The sequence below is a fragment of the Cupressus sempervirens genome, chromosome 11 (assembly GCF_028749045.1).
Source record: "Cupressus sempervirens isolate cs-2001-9-10 chromosome 11, ASM2874904v1, whole genome shotgun sequence".
NCBI lineage: Eukaryota > Viridiplantae > Streptophyta > Pinopsida > Cupressales > Cupressaceae > Cupressus > Cupressus sempervirens.
The window spans coordinates 855,624,924-855,642,961 of NC_143128.1; the positions used below are offsets into that span (position 1 = coordinate 855,624,924).

General features: G+C 35.8%; 1 protein-coding gene across 1 annotated transcript; it reads left to right on the forward strand.

Moving 5' to 3' along the window:
* Positions 1 to 755: 755 nt before the first annotated feature.
* Positions 756 to 17,657, forward strand: SUB1 (calcium ion binding protein). Its single transcript, XM_089808712.1, has 2 exons — positions 756 to 1,133; positions 15,611 to 17,657. The coding sequence occupies exon 2, from the start codon at positions 15,628 to 15,630 to the stop codon at positions 17,323 to 17,325; it is 1,698 nt and encodes a 565-aa protein (XP_089664838.1). The 5' UTR covers positions 756 to 1,133; positions 15,611 to 15,627; the 3' UTR covers positions 17,326 to 17,657.
* The last annotated feature ends 381 nt before the right edge of the window (positions 17,658 to 18,038 follow it).

Consider the following 18,038-nt stretch of genomic DNA (forward strand, 5'->3'; position numbering starts at 1 on the left):
GTCAATGATACTTTTACAAGTATCCTCTCTGCAGATGTATTTGTGATTTCCCTGTTTGTTCCGTCCATGAGGACCATATCATTCCCACTGGTGCCTTGTTTATATGTTTTTAATGGTGTTTTACTGTTGTAAACTTACCAATGCCAGGAGAAGAAACAAAGGAAGCCTGAACAGGGGCAAAATTAGATGCAAGAAAAAGGGAAAAGGCGTACCTGGGATCTGCCTGTCCGCCTATTGGAGGCACATAATGTTGTCTTCAAATGGAACCGAGCTGGAGCCCACTGAAAGAGAGGGACACCATATCAAGCAAAATCATCATCTGGAAGCCCGCCAATATCAAAGCATGTGTAGAGGCATGCAAAGCCATAGGGCCTCTAAGTAGGGGTATTCTGCTGATTTGGAGCTCCATTGTTACTGTTTTGCACTAGACTAGGGCATGGTCATCCAGATATCTTTACTCCTCACTTTAAATATTCAGCTTAAGCCCATCAATGTGACTATTGAGTAACGTCTTTATTCCTAATTTGATATCCTCCACCTTGAAAAGGTACAACGAAATGCTCACAACAAGGTAGTTCTTCTCATCAATCCATCCGCTGATAAAGTAATTTTGCAAATTCTAACCATTAAGTATCGGTAATACTATTTTCAACCGAATTTTGCTCTTCACGCTAAGGCTTTCGAAACCCTTTCAGTTAAGTGGTCAATTCCATCAGACTTTAGGTGAAATACATTTTTATGAACCTCCCTGCCACACCGACTAGGGAGTCTTTAATTACTAAATAAAAAATGGAGCGTAAATCTATGTCGTCTACGCTGTGATCAGTGCTGCAGCAGCGACCCAGAATCCCACAATTCCTGCACAAGACAGGAAGTGGAAGGGGGATAAGCCTAATCCCCACCCACTGGTTTCCCTGTGATACAATATGTTCAGAATCATTAATCTGGCCATCCCTCTCCATCTCTTGGAAATCTCACTGATCTGAATTTCTGATTTTCAACTCAGATCTGATTTCTTAATGGGTTCCTCATGCGTGCTATAGATCAGGTGCATTCATAGATTTATTCATTTGAGTAAATGTAGAGAGCAACACGAGTCCGGAGATCTTTGCTGGAGCAGTATTCTTCTTGAGGTGGGCTCTTTAATTTCTCATTACTACATTTTCTGGTTATGTAAAGCCTATAAGAAAAATGGAAAGTGACACAAGTCTACGTTTCTGGTTTGTTATGAATAATAATGCTAGGAAATTTTAGACGATTTCTAGTGGGGTTTTCTTTCCTTTTTTTTTTCTCCCTTCTGTTACGAAGCTTAATTTATGTGAAAACTATTACAGGTTTAGACCTAGCTGATATTTTGGTGAAGTTTTCGGTAGGAGGTTTAGTTAGCTTCCCTTTATATTCCAACTAATGTCTTTGGCTACTTTCTGATCTGAAATTATAGGTTTAAACAACTGATATCTCGGGTAAGTGTCTCGTCGGAAGCTTAGTTTATGAAAAAATATATCACAGGCTTATCTTTTGTTTATGTTTAAACTGATATGTTGTCTAGTTTCTGACCTGCAACATAATTAACGAGAAAAGCATTATAGGTGTTGGTTAACGTCTGTTCAAACTATTGCTTGGATTGGTTTTAGGCTTTAGCCATGAATTGGATGGTATTAGGCAACCATTAGATTTCAGCTATTATATAAATTCAAGTTGTGTCTTGGTTTTAGCTCTAATTTTTTTTATTGGCAAGACCATATTCTTTTAGCTTCTATCAAAATCTAGCTCACGAGTTTATCATTTTTTTTTGGGGTGGGGAAAGTATTTTTGGTATTTTCTTTATAGCTTCAAACCAACGTTAGGAAATACAATATAGGTTTAGTCATTATATTGATTTAAACTGTTTCCTTGGGTTAGAATCAGATGGTAAAGCTTAGCTTAAGGAAAAAACATTACTACCTTCAGTATATGCTTTGAAATTTTGTTTTTGGTTTTGAAGTTCAAATATCACAATTGGTAAACAGATTGTAACTACAGATTCTAATGTGACTTGTCTAATTGGTAGTGACAAATGTTTTAATAGTTGAATAAGTTATTACTGGACTAACAACTTTACTCTTTGTTGAGAGGGGCGTTAAGTTTAGCCCATAAATTGAATGATAAACTGCAGCTTGGAATAGCCAAAAGAGATACAAGAGACACAAATAAAAACCCTGGGAAAACCCTTCCAAAATTGAAGTGAAAAACCCAACCACACAACAAAATATCACTTATTGATAATAAAACATTCAAGTGTACAATGCCTTTCGCTTGATGCGATATATATAACAAATATAGAGACTCTTCACATTACAACTGAAGGTTGCTTGAATTTCCCAAAATATGACTCTTCATTTATCAATTGCAATTCTTCATATTTCCTTGCCTCAATGCATGTCGAATGACACATCTTTATATTTAATATTACAATTATTATCATAAATGTCCTCTTCAGCTGAAGGTGACCATAACGATAATAATGCGCCTATTTCTAGAGATAAAAATCTCTATCGCAGCTACAATCTTCAGCACTTCCTCTTAGCGAGAGAGAGATCTTTAGCTAAATAGTCACAAAAGGCTGCACCCAAAATGTCATTGATAAATTCTAATCATATAGATTTTCAAAAAACATATTTAATGGAATCATTCAACATGAAAAACTGCAAGAATCGCAATTAGTTTTCATCACGGACTCTCTCAACGTGATTTAGTCTCAATATGACAATAAGAGAACAATTTACTTATTATTAATAATCATGAAATCAATCAACATGAAAACCTGCATGAATCACAACTAGCTTTCATCACAGACTCTCTCAATGTGATGTAGTCATGGATTATCTTGGTATGACAATAAGAGAACAATTTACTCATTATTAATAACCATGGAATTACTCAACATGAAAACATGCAAGAATCACAACCAGCTTTCATCACGAACTCTCTTCAGGGAATCTCTCGACATGACAAGAAGAGAACAATTTACTCATTTATGATCATGGAATCACTCAACATGAAATAACTGCAAGAATCACAATTAGCTTTCATCACAGAATTTCTTAATGTGATGTAGTTATGGATTCTCTCAACATGACAAGTTAGTAAGGTTTACAACCAGCATTTTATCATGGATTCTCTCAATGTGATACAGTCATGGACTTTCTGAACATGACCTCCAACTTGCATCATGAAACCTCTCAATGTGATGACAACATGGACTCTCTCTACATGATGTTTATTGTGAATCTCTCATAAGTGAAATAGTTATCATGTTGACCTTATAACTATTATTTATTTCACATGAATAAAAACTCATGACCAACAAGGAAAATCACAGTTGAGACTTGTTTCCATCAAGAGCCTCAAATTTTACAATACCAAAAACATTAATAACATATATAAGAATGGTGGGGATTCCTTAATGACTCCCTCTCAATCAAGAACTGTTGAAACAAATAGCTTCGGTTTAGAAAATATAGCTGATCATATGAGAATATACTCATGTATATATACATGTCGATATTTGAATACCGATATGTATACATACATGAATATAATCTGCATTTACTTATGGTGATTGCAGCATTCATAACTGACAATGCATATCATGATTGAGAATTATCTGAGAAATGATTTCAGTAATAATTGTATTTATACTGACTGTTAAACGATTGCAATGGACTTAGATAAAGTCTTAAAGTCATTAAGTTTTGTTATGACTAATCACATCGGGTGCGACCATTCCACCGATCAGGTGCATCACTGAATGGTCATGTCTCCATTTGGAGACATGCCCATTCACTCATGTACCCGTCCAGACTTGTATACATATTGTATGCCGCTCAATATTGCAAATATAGAAATTGATTAATGTATGCAGATCGAAGGCAGTACAGACATCGAACTTGAAGGAATATTTATCATTTTTGCATTGAGATTATATATACTGTGCAGCACTTTGGATTCTTCATTGGCATTGACTGTACCTGCAGGAAATATACATACTGCAGCACTGTTAAAAGAAATCTGTAAGTAAACTATACAAGAACTACTTTGATTACCGCAGTAAGATCATGGTACTATTCCTTCCTCTGAAACTGAACATCTCCCTAAAAAATGTATTTTCAAGGCTACATCCTCATCTCATGCATCCTGCAACTAAGAGAGATAATAACTCATAAAATTAAACACTTATTGAAAAGAAAATCCATGATTTTACTCAGAATATTTATCTGTTTGTAGTATAATATACAAACTAAAAAATTATTTCACCCAATAATTTCATTTAATTTGAAAGTTTCCTTTCTTTGGTAGTACTTGCTGGTATCCAGTCACTATAAACTCCATATGAATGTTGGGCTGGTATGTATGGTTCCTTCTCAACAACATATGAGTCTGTACCAGACACAACTTGTTAATGCTCAGAAGTCATGACAACAATTACACCACCCAGGGTTGTTCATGTCACAACTAAGTCTTTAATCTTCCTTTTTTGATACTCTGTAGAACACCTTATGGTCTCACCATAAGTCACAGTTTGACGTGAAGCTCCAATGAGTGCATAAGTTACCAATATGCATCATATATAAGGTTACGGTATTTATCTTGGTTGCACACTGTCCAACACTGATGGCGAGTCCCACTCTTAAGCAATCAGTCGCATGAATCCTGTCATCAGGATTACACCACAATCTGACCTCTTAGAATGTTGTACAATTTCCTGTAATGGGTTTAGAATGATGCAAATCTCTACACCCGATGCCTGTAGCAATTCATTTCCCTGTCATTGAAAGTTGCTTACCATTATGACTTCCCTACATCCGATTATTCAAGTAAGTTTTTCACCTGCAGCTTTGTAAGGCTCAAGGTCATCCCACGATGTTGTCGAGCCTGTTAGCGTAAAGGGGATTCGATCCCTGAGAAAACATGTTTCTGCAATTACTCTTTCCCTCCTTTTGATCTCCGCTGACAATCTCTGTCTGCCTGTTAACTCGTCACCGTGTTGATGATGAGTTCTCTGCCAAAAGAATATGTCAAGAATATGTAAAAATGAATCGTCCTTGAATCATGAATGAAACCAATGACTTCCATAAGACATCCAATAAATGGTGGGAGATTTATAGCAGGGATAAGTCACAAACAATAAAACTATATTTGACGGCAAGAATATACAACAGGCAATCAAGGAGCTTCCTAAAAGGATGCGCACAAGCACTTTGCTCTTGATCACCAAGCAACTAGGTAGCTCACTCAGCAAATGAAAAAAAATGACAATCCTTGAACTGCATCAGTGAATAGTCACATGCAATAAGAATAATCACATTTAGAAAAGAGATCGACAGCTATACAAAATTTTGAGTTACACCCGTCCTCAAGTGACGCTGGAACAAAGAAGAAGAAAAACGACAATCCTAAAGAAAAAGAACAATAAAATAATCATTGGCATTTGGCAGATTAAAAGAAGACCTGACCATACAAGAAATTATGACCACGAGCATATGGAGCAGAGACGTCACCAAATGAACAACATAGATAGAGAATCTCTTCCTATACTGTAAAAAAATTCAAACTCTTCAATCTTATATACATTGCAATATTCAAATAGTGTAAATAAAATAAAACTTATCTATCCATTAGAGTTATCTCCTGCGAGACAGGACTTGTATCAGATCGCTCCTTTCATCCCAGATGAAAACATATGTCAAGCCCAGTTGTATTATGGAGACGAGGGTAAAAGGAAAACTATATCGAAAGAGACATGAATAATTTTTCTCACTGCTACCATAACAATCACATTTGGCCTAAAATAATTGCCTTATTGATGTTAGCAACTAGGCTCTGATACCATGTTGAGTGTAGCCCAGAAATCAGTGATAAATTGCAACTTGGAATAGCCAAAATAGATACAAGAGACACAAAAATACCCTGGGAAAACCCCTCCAAAATTGAAGGGAAAAACCCAGCCACACAACAAAATATCACTTTATTGATAATAAAATGTTCAAGCGTACAATGCCATTTGCTTGATGCGATATATATAACAAATAGAGAGACTCTTCCCATTACAACCGAAGGTCTCTTGAATTTCTTAAAATTTGACTCTTCATTATCAATACAACTCTTCGTAATTCCATACCTCAACGCATATCGAATGACACATGTCTTAATATTTAATATTACAACTATTATCATAAATGTCCTCTTCAGCTGAAGGTAACCATAACTATAATAACACTCATATTTCTAGAGATAAAGATCTCTATCGCAGCTACAATCGTCAACAAGGGGCAACTCCCTTGTATGATGGGAGATTTTGAAGTTTCTGTTTACTTTTACCTAAAGTACAAAAAGGAAAAAGGAAAAACTAAAGAAAAATTATTCACAAAAACTGTAGCAATAGAAACATGAATACCAATTTGGATTTCAGAGGTTATAACAAATTACAAAGGGACTTGCACTACAAAGTATATTTTGATTTCCAATGATGATAAAAGAAGGATTAAAAAATCTCAACATAAGAATAGATAGACTACTTAAGCACATTCACACCAAGATTTGAAGATATGATTTTCATTACATCTGCCAATGGTTCCATTGTATAAAGACATTCTCGAGAAGCGGAATTCCACTCTTTTTGAAGATTAGAATGACAAGATATTATGCTTGCACCACTTGTATCTGATAGTTATACCCAGTTGCCCTTCAAATTGTTTCCAAGTGAGTCCCAACCTCCAAACATTGATTTTTAGTTTTGTTAGTCCTCCAAGATCTGGACATCTGCATCATACCTGATCATCTTTTTCATTAATTTACTTTTAATTCCCTTCTCCTGTATACTTTCCTGCCTTTTTAAGAGTTTCACCCCTAAATCAGCCCATGAATTGATATCTTCATGGAGATTATATATGCATGTAATCAAGCTATTTTTCTCTTGTAACAACTGAGAATTCTCTTCCTTTAGTTTGTCCAACATATTTTGACTAGTTTTGAGCTCTTCACATATTGCCTTAACTCGACACTACATTCTTTCTGGCCTTTAATAGAACTGGAAAAATAAATACCTATTTTAGGCATTTGTGATATTTCTAGGATTTATTTATTTTAATTGAAGGATCTAATATTTCTTATTGAATAACAATAGTCTCATCATCAAATTTGCCTCAAGAAAATTATAATGAATAGATTGCAACTGTACTTGATATGTTGAGGAATTAAGAGCCATTATGCCATGCTTTGAAAGTGGATAAATGCCTTCCAGTTCCTGCTCCAAATGCATTATTCACTTTTTCATGACTCCCTGTATATTTGATAAATATGTCTGAATAAGCTGTACAATACGGTTTTAGAGGTATCATGCTATCTTTTAGTAGAAATGCACAATTTTTTAAAATAAGGTTCTACATTATCGAAACCACGCTGAGACTGTATGACGTCCATGATGTCGGCGAGTCCATTCAGAAGTGTTTGTTGTTATCATTGGAAGCTCCTTTCATGCTGCTCTTATCACCTTTCCTTTTGTAGAGAGTAGATGTTTTCAGAAGCAAAGGTGGTTGGCGAGAAGCTTTTCATGATAGAATGCGTATTTGGTGAAAGAGGCTATCAAGTATCTCAAAATTAAACTTTTGAGGCATGGTGTCACATGTAGGAACTTTTTATGTCTGCTTTCCATTAGAGACAAGCTTTTCATCTTGTCAGCAACATTGGTGTCAAATGTAGGAAATTTGGATGTCCATTTTCCATTAAATACAAGCTTTTGATCTTGTCAACAACAGGTTCCTCCATCATGAAGAACAAAAAGCATCTTCATGATGCAGCATAAATATCTGACAATAGAACATCTGTTGAAGAGTCTTCTCATTTTAACTCAAGAATTTATCTACAGCAGCCTTTTCCAACAAGAGCCTGCATACAAATGCTTTAGTGTTAACTGGCATTTAAATTCGACTTCCTCTATGTGCCTTAAGATTTCAATGTGACCAATGCTGTGAAGAATGTAAGTGTAATGCTCCAGCCTGGGTGTACAGTGATGTGTATGACTTATGGAATGAAACTATTTGTTTCCATTATCCACTTAACACTTGCTGGAAATAACTAGTAACCATTGCATTCTATTGAGATAAGATCATGTTCGAACATGTTGTTAACTTATGGGATTTAATGTTGTTAACTTGCCATGCATCTTCCAGAATAACATCTGTTGCTCCTGCCTTCAGTTCTAAAAGATGACCAAGGTCTTGCACCCTAGCATAGATAGGAACCAATGGAAATTCAAGGTGAAGCGTGTCAACTGACTGAACAGTTTTGTCATTCCTGTGTACATGACCATTACATCTTAGATAGACTAATACTGGCAGTCTACAACACAATTGGTCATGATCCACTCCTGTATAGAACTTGAAATCCAAGATTTTGAGCTGCCTTTATGCATGTGGTGTAAGATACTATCTATAACTGCCTTAGGAAAAATTGGAAAATAAATTTCTCTTGTGAGGAAAGAAAATATGCTTTAACAGAAATAATGGAGATAACTGCTATCCATTTCCTATGGACAACTAACTAAAAAAGAATTTCCAACTAACTTCGCAAGAATCTGATTAACTTATAATGTTACTTAACATCAAGGGAAGTTCAATAAGAAATGTAACATTCAACTTTCACATGTAAAGAGTCTAATGGTACCATATTCGTAAATTGATATGACAAGTAAACAAATGCATTAACTATCAAAGTATAATTAATAGAACCTGTGACCTGATGGTTCAATCTCTGCTGTATTTCCTTTTAACTTGCGACCTCCACAGGGTGAAAGAGTATCATTAGGGTTTTTTCCAACTCAGCCTTTGATCTTACGATTGTGACCTATTGGCCTCCAGCACTACTTTCACACGGAAGTGGCCTGGCTCTTTCCAAGGGCATGTGGACATGGCTTCAACTTTCTTTTCCATCTGAGACTTGGTGTAGAACCCACAATTGTCGTAGCCAGCCAAACTGTAGATATCTTCGCCTATTAGGGTGACTTTCCTAAGTAGACATTGCCCTACTGTTTCTAGTGATTGACAGGTTACTACCCATAGCATGATACCACCTTGGCCAAGGTTTTAAGGTACAAGTACATTTGTTTGTGCTATCAATGCCACCCCCAGACTCATTAAGAGTCAAAAAGACTTCTTTAATTTAGGTTTCCACAACCCCATTGGTCTTATTGTCCAATTCCATAAGCAATCGTGTTCCCATAATTCATTGACCCACCCTCTAGGTTGACCAAAATCTGTCTTGATGACTCAAGTGACTAATCAGGTTGGTAGTTTAATGTCCTAGGGATTACAGACCTTAAGGTTTCACTTGAATCAGTTAAGTCTTAAGGGCAGGAGTAGAAAAGGTCTCATGGAACTTGATCAGACATCACTGTTACAGATTATGACCAGATTCATCAGAAACAGATTGATATTTAAGCAGGGTCACAAGAGGGAACGACTATCATGCCATGGTTGTTTGGAAATTAAGAATCTTTTCCTATGTATATTATTCTTTTACTCATGACAGGAAGTTAGATCCACTTTATCAATTTCAGTCCGTTGATGATAACAAAAAAATATAGATATGATATCCGTGCTCGAAAAATAAGGGAAAAGCTGTATCATATGGAGTCGATGCATTCTATTATATGCATTACACAGTGAACTACAGTTCGATTTTTACCAAGTTGCCGAATCAGGTATGGATACTGGTATGGGTACGTGGATACAGTATGCAGATACGACATAATTTTTTTAAGAGTTGGGGATATATATATATTTTTGCAGCCTAACAAAAAGTTAAGAAAATAAAATATTTGTAATATTGATTATTTCATATACAATGTAATACATTAGTATTATAACAAGAAATACTAAATATAAATTAAACAATTATATAGTGAAACCTGGGGATGTGCGCCCGGTCCAAAACCTAGGATTACCCGGTGCAGGGACGTCCTCGGGATGGGTACTTGGTGCACCCAAGCAGACCCACCACCGCCCAAGCATCACCGCAGCTGCACTCGTCGCCGCACCACTTCGGTGCTTCATCCACTTTATTAAGAGGAACAAACTTACCTCTAATAAGGTGCTTGGGTGTGACATCCACTCTATTAAGAGGAACAAACTTATCTCTAAGAGAACGAAGGAGCTAGTAGTTGTACATAGTGTCTTGCATATCATAGATCGCAAGACAAACATGTAGAAAGAGAGCCCAGTAGCACAATGGGATGTAGAACCAGAGGATTTGTCTCATATTGATGAGGATGAGATTGCATCAGAAAGAGATGTAGTGTGGGTTGGTTTTCCTTTTGCAGAACTTGAGCGTAAGGAGTCTAGTAGTTCCAGTGATCATTACTTTGACTCGAGGGATTATCAAAGGCTTCAATCACCACATTTTGACATGATTTTGTACTCATTTTGATATTGATCATGACTTATATCATGCATGATGCTACTTATTGTAATCATCTTTATCATAATGATCTAATTTATATTTTAATAAGAGTAATATAAATCCTATTTGCTAATAGTTAGGATTTCTATTTGAATGTTAATATTGGGTGTATACTATGTTGGTATGTTGAATGTTCAGTGGTTCTGGTTCGTGTTGTAATTTTTCCATGTCCAGGTATTTCAATTTGGTATGTTATACTGAAACATCATTTCATACCTAATTTCATGTTCTATATGTATAGTGTGCAGCACATCCCTCACCCACCCCATTCCCAAGGGCCCCACCGCTATCCCCAAATTGAGGCCCTATTTTTTCCCATCCCGGAAACTCGTCCCAGTGTCCCCCCGTCCTGATGTCCCCCCCACTGGTGTTACACTGCAATTATATATTATATAATGATACTATTAAAATATATGGCAATTTGAATTGAAAAATAAATAAATACAACATTAATAATCTCTTAGTAAGATTCCATAGGGATTTCAAGGAGTACCTGCGTACGGAATTGGCTATTGAACTGGACAGTTCAGCATCTTAGCTTTTATCAGTTGCTTGAAACAGGTCACACAAGACAAGTGTGATATGTACCATAAAAGAGTAATGATTTGATCAGGAACCGACCTTTTTAAGTTTAATGATTTGAGACAACAGCTTAATGCTTACGATGCATATCACAACACTTCAATACATTGAGTTCCAATAATTCCTAATGCATAAGATTGAATGATCTTTTCTTTTTCATAGTAATTCTATGAATGCAACAAATAATGAAAACGGCAAGGACAAAGATTTATGCCTGTGATAAAAAATCATTTACCAAACTGGTGAAGTGCAAATGCCAGAATGATATGCACTTCTTTATCAGATATGAAACATGAATGCTCAAAGCTAGCTAAGGTACCAAATACCCAAAGCTGAACTAGCACCAAAAACATATGCAAAACTTAATGCCAAGCCAAAAAGAATGCTCACAAAGAATCCAACTTCCAAGAAAAGGAGTGGCATGAAGGTGTCAAGGGTTAACTCCTTGCTCACAGTGGCAAAAGGAGTTGCTCTTGCCACCTGTACAAACATTGCCCAAAAGTTCATGTACTCCTCCAGTTGATAAATGAAAACAATTATCATGATAACATCAAGATGCACATGCTCTAGGAATAACATATATATATATGTGTGTGTGTGCGCGCGTGTTTATTTTATGCGTATTTGTATAACTAGATGTACATGTGCTAGGAACTTAGTACCATCTCTCACTTGCGTACTTAATTACTCAGCCATCGTGGAGACATCCACATTATCATCGTAGAACATGATTATATACATGGATCTCTGCATGGGTTGTATAGTTGGTATTCTTATGTTGGCATACGTGTATGCATCTATTTATATCTATAGACATTATATATGTTTACATATATGTTAAATGTATATAATTACACACAATTATATGAATATAATGAAAAGATCACCTTGTTTAAAATTGACAAGGATGGTCCAATGCATTTAAATTAATTATAACGCCAAAAGAGAAGGACAACCGTCTAGACATATCTAAGGCAACACCCTGCCCAGACTGGTTCCTGCTCGGATGGCATTCTCGACCTTCACCATGTCTCCACATCCCCTCACTCTGATAATACTCTGCCCCCACTTGCAGGATGAGTTTTTCTTACATCTGCTGACAAGGAAGGATTAATTGCCATCATCATTGCAAAAACTATAAATATAAATCATTTATAAAATATAAATTATAATTGACACTGATCATCCTGGATCCATAATGAAATCCATTATAATTCTTTACCAAAATTCCACATATGTAAATTTAAATCATTACAATCATAATTTATTAATTCCAATAAAAGAAAATCACTTAGCTGTCTAATATCACACTTTACTTGAAGTGGTTATTACAGTTATTTTAAAAGCTCACAAAGAAAGAATGTAACATCTGGTTTTTAGGTAAAATGCTCTACAAGGCAAACCAGGTAGATCTCAATCTAAACCTCACAAAACCTGCCAACTGTTGGTTAGTGTATGCTCTGGATTCGTGGAGTGCTTTATTAGCTCAAAGAGTTCGAGAGCATCCTTGCAGAAACCATTTTGTGTATAACCTGCAATCATAGCATTCCACGAGATTACATATTTTAAGGCATATTATCAAACAGTTTGTGTACTTCGTGTATTCATGCACATTTTGCATACATGATGCATGTCTACCAAGGCACCTACTGGTACTGCATTCAACCAGAAGCTACTTTCTACAATTCTTTATCCGTGCCCTGTTTTCGGAGTTTTTAATTTTACCATGCACAGGAAGTCTGCTGAGTTCATCTTTGAACCAGCCGACTACATTTGTTTGAGAGTTTCTAAAATTTTACAACAAATCCATTTTATGTGTATCCTACGAGCATTGCCTTCCCATTCAACCATGTTTGCTTGAAGCACTTCGTCAATTAGCTCACAAGTCTTGTCTATGTTTTCACACTTTGCATGCATTTGTAATGGAAATAAACTAAAACCAATCTCCCCACCAGCTACTCCTCCAATCTGTTTGTAATAAATGGGAAAGCAAAATGAATTTTGTTCTTTTTCCTTTAGATCTACTAGACTTGTGAGCTCGAGCCAAGATTTTTGCAGCCTTTTTAAATGCATGAATATGAGTTGAAGTTTGTTTTCAGGCCTAGTGAGTTGTTATTTCTAGCATGAGGCAACTTCCTGGGAAAGCACTTGTTCAATGGCTCCAATCTTGGTGTGGGTTGAGGGTAAATTCAGAGAGGTTGTGGAATTTGGCATTACACCTGCCAAATGCATTTATTTGACAGTTAATAAATCCTTTTCAATGGATCCATTGTGCTCAGCTTCTTTAAGTAGTTACAATAGGTAATTATTGTTTTGGCAAATCACCAGCTTTGTTTTAAGCACCACTCACTACCATCAACTAACTTTCAGGTTGTGAGTTGTCTCTTTTTACAACCTTTAGGCATTAAACTCGTAATTTATTACTTCAAACAAAGTTTCAAGTTCGGCCTCATGTGTTGTCTTAACAATTTTAGAACTTGCAAGGGGTTTTGTAACCCTGTGAAAGCTTCAACATCTAAAACAAGATCTAGAAACTTATATAAACTTGACGATAACAGTAATTTGTGCAGCTCAATGCGAAAAATGATAAATTTTATAACTAATGATTGGAGGTGTATTTTTCCCTGAAACTTAGCTGCACATAGGTAATAATTACGTTAACTTCCATAGTTGTTCAGCTTCTATAAAGCTTCTGATTTAATCATTTCTACAACCTGCCTGATAAAAATTTAAGTTTTAATATCTCTCAAAACAAAAAGGAGTTTTGACTGGACAACTTGCCATATTGTTTATAATAATGCTATAAAACTTGCCATTAAACCATTTTTATTTTGGAATTTAGCAGAACTCTTAATTTAGTTGTTTCTGCAAGGTGCAAATTGTGTTGAAAACTTGATAATTTAATCTCTCATAAAGTGCAGAATTTTGACTAGAGAACTGCTTCCACTGTGTCGTGAACCCAGAAACAACCTTATAAAATAATTTCAATCCAGCCCTTATAAACTTTAAATTGAACTGTTTTTATGATTTTGTCACACTGCATGACTGCTCCTAGGAAATGAAGGATGGTTCTTCAAACTGGCATACCTTCCACATGAATCCAATCGATAATGACACCTCAAAGATGGATGAAGACAATAACTAGCATTGAGAACATGTATCACTATCATTTTACAACTTGGATTAACTTGACAGAAGTGTCTGTAACTTTGTTGCATGACAATGCTTCTCAATTTGACACAAAAAGGCTAACAATCACGAAAACACACGGTTTCAGCTTTTCTGTCAGACTGCTGTCTTTTAGTTCCTGATCTGAATTTCAGTTAGTGGGAAAACCATAATAGGTCCGGCTTCTGTAAATATCCAGTGTTCAAACATAATATGGAATCTGTTTAGCGTGTTCTGCTGGTCCCATAGACTACTGTGGTCTTGTGGATGTCATTGAAATCACATTCATTCATTCATTCAACTGATATTTTTGGTTTGTTTTATTTTGGTGCACACTTTATGGCAAAATCATTATATTTTATATTTGTGATGTGTTTTCTGTTAGGATATTATGAACTTCAGGATTAAGTCATTATAATTAATAACGGGTAATATTAATAGTATGATGTAAACAAATCTGCAAAAACAGTTGCAGAAGAAGAATTGATGTGGTACTCAATACATTAATTTGGGGAAAACCTTTTGGTTAAAAACCCCACAAACTATCTTTCGAAGTCAGAAAATTTCAAATTTCCATTAACTCTGTACAAATTGCAGATAGAAGAACCTATCAAATATAATTTCCTTTTTCTCCTTTCCATAAAGTGCCTTACAAATATGGCAATAATGAATGCGATAGTCATTCATTTCCAAAGAAGATATGCCAATGGATATATATTTTTCCTACATCAAGTTCCTTTAAAAGGGGGAGTGGCTGCAATTCATACACATGTAGGGATGGTTAGAAATTCTCACGAAATTGTGTTAGATTTTTAATAAATAAAGTAATGTTTAACTAATGAATTACTTAAAATTCAATAATAATTCCTCTATAGTATGGCCAACCCGTATTTATTTTAGAAGGATAAACTTTAGGCCAAATAGAGCCAATTTAAATGTTCATTCAGGACCACCAATGTTTACTAATTCTAACAAATTCAAAGATTTTTCTAAGTTAGTTTCTGCCCTGAAGTTTGGTTGATAAGAAGAAAATTGTAGGTGCAGTTTCTTATTTTTTTCTTAATTTAATTTAATTTAATTTTTGATCTGAAGTTTGGTTTATGGGAAATCATTACAGGTTCAACTAGTATTTATATATAAACTGCTTTTGTAGGCTAGTTAATGGTATGGAATTTGCTTCTTTATAAAAACATTGGAAGATTGTGAAGAAATGCAATGGGCTTAGTTTTTTTATGTATTCGAATTGACTTTTACTACTAGTTTCTGATGTGAAGTTTAAACAATGAGAAAAAGATATGGATTATCTTTTGTTCGTCCTTGCTTTTTTCATTAGTCTGTTAAAATTTATGTGCATTGTTTGCAGAGGTAGAGGACAACAAGATGAAGCCTGTAAGCACTGTGGACCTGTTCGGGCAGAGCCTGTTGAAGGTTGTGAGTAACGTATGCTTTGTCTTTTTTGTGGTAGCTGTATTGGTATTCACAGGGATTGCTGTAACTTATAAACCTCCAGATCCTTGGCTTGAATCACAAAAGGCTATGGCCAAGCTTTTTTCTTCTGTGGGGAATGCCACATTCAAACAGGATGACTCCATTGTCCGCACTGGTGAAGATATTGCTCTTTCACCATCTCCAGCCATGAAAGAGGAAAAAGCTGTTACACTGAAAACAGTCCAAGTAGAAGAAGCAAATATTACTAGTCAGCCACCCATGTCAGAATGCGATCCAGACCAAGCTATAAACTGTGCAGATCCTAGAATTTTAGTTCTAATTAAGAAGTTTAATTTGAAGATCTTCCGAACTATTAACATTTTTGAATACAAAGTACCAGTGCAAGGGTCTAAATCAAATGAGTGTGATGTAGCTTGGAGGTTCAGATCCAAGAAGGAAAAATCATGGAGAAAATATAGGGATTTCAGAAGATTTACTATAGGTTTTGATCTGAATTGTGATTACAAGGTCACAGATGCTGGCCGGTGGCACTCAGGAGTAAATGCTCGGCCACCAAAGGTAAGAAAGGATCCTCAAGTGGTAAACAAGACATCTCCACAAGTTAATATTGGCAACATTAATGATCCCACTGTGCCATCTGTTCTGGTTACGGATGAAGTCATAAATGATGCAGTCCCTCTACCCACATCTGAGTCTAGTTTCAGGAAAGGAAAATACTTATACTATTCTCGTGGAGGAGACTACTGCAAGGAGATGAATCAATACCTGTGGAGTTTACTCTGTGCACTTGGAGAGGCTCAATATCTTAACAGAACATTTGTTATGGATCTTAGTATGTGCCTCTCTTCAAAGTACACCTCCAGTGGCAAGGATGAGGAGGGAAAGGACTTTAGATATTACTTTGATTTTGAGCATTTGAAGGAGAGCACATCTGTTGTTGAGGAGGAGCAGTTTCTCAAAGAATGGAAAAAATGGGACAGAGAACACAAGAATGATAGAATTCCGGTCAGAAATGTGGATGACTACAAGATCAGCCCAAGGCAATTGAAGAAAGACAAAAGTGTGATAATTTGGAGGCAATTTGATGCACCAGAGCCAGACAATTATTGGTATCGAGTATGTGAAGGACGGGCAGAGAAGTATTTACAGAGACCTTGGCACCTGATATGGAAATCAAAAAGGTTGATGAACATTGTATCAGCTATCAGTGGAAGTCTTGATTGGGATTTTGATGCAGTTCATGTTGTCAGAGGTGAGAAAGCTCAGAAGAAAGAACTTTGGCCTAATCTAGATCAGGATACATCCCCTGAATCAATTTTGGGCAAGCTCACTAATCTTATTCACGAGCAGAGGAATTTGTATATTGCTACCAATGAGCCAGATTATCACTACTTTGACAAGCTAAGATCCCATTACAAGGTTTCCCTCTTGGATGATTATAAAGACTTGTGGAAAAAGGACAGTGAATGGTATAATGAGACTACTCTTTTAAACAAAGGCCAATCTGTTGAATTCGATGGTTACATGAGAGTGGCAGTAGACACTGAAGTCTTCTATAGGGCAAAGACTCGTGTGGAAACATTTTATAACTTGACAAAGGATTGTAAGGATGGAATCAATACATGCTAAGCTTGATGTCTAGTAAGACAGAAAGCGTTAAGCAGAAGATGCAGCACGTAGTTGTGAATAAGTTCTTAAATCTGTGGAGTTGGTTTCCAGATTGTTTTGCAGAGTTAGGGAAGTCTATTCTTCTTCCCTTGGATGCCTGTTCAGTTTCAAAATGTACCAAAATTTCATTTCTTTTTTTGACAGTCGGCATATTTGTTGCCAAGCTCATTTTAAGAGCTTTCTTAATTATTTTTGATGTGTTACATCACTGCAGAGAAATATTTTTTGCACAATTAAAATTGTTTCCTGGCTTTTTTCGTTAGTTTGAAATTTAATTCCTGTGATTTTCTCGAGCTCCAGGTTCACATGAGTGCAATTTCACTTGTTAAGTTCATGTGTTGCTGCAGATAAATATCTGACTGGTTAATATTCACCAGTCTACAAACAGCAAACTGATGAATCCTCACCTGATTTTACTGCTCTCAGTTGTTTAGTGTAATTTATTTGCTTGATAGAGAAAAAAATGCAATATAAGTATTTCCACTCAATGCTGGCGCAAAGTTGAAACAATAATCCTAAAGCTTTCCCTTACCAAATAAGTGCATTTGAATTTCCAACCTTGGACCTTATATTCCTGTCCTATTGGGTTGGTGGGCTAATTTGATAGCTAAATGGTTGTACATTCCTTTTGTTAATAGAGACATGTCTACATTGTGACTAATTGCCTCTGCAAA

Coding starts and splice junctions, on each gene's coding strand:
- SUB1 (XM_089808712.1), top strand. CDS start 15,628: ATGAAGCCTGTAAGCACTGTGGACCTGTTCGGGCAGAGCCTGTTGAAG.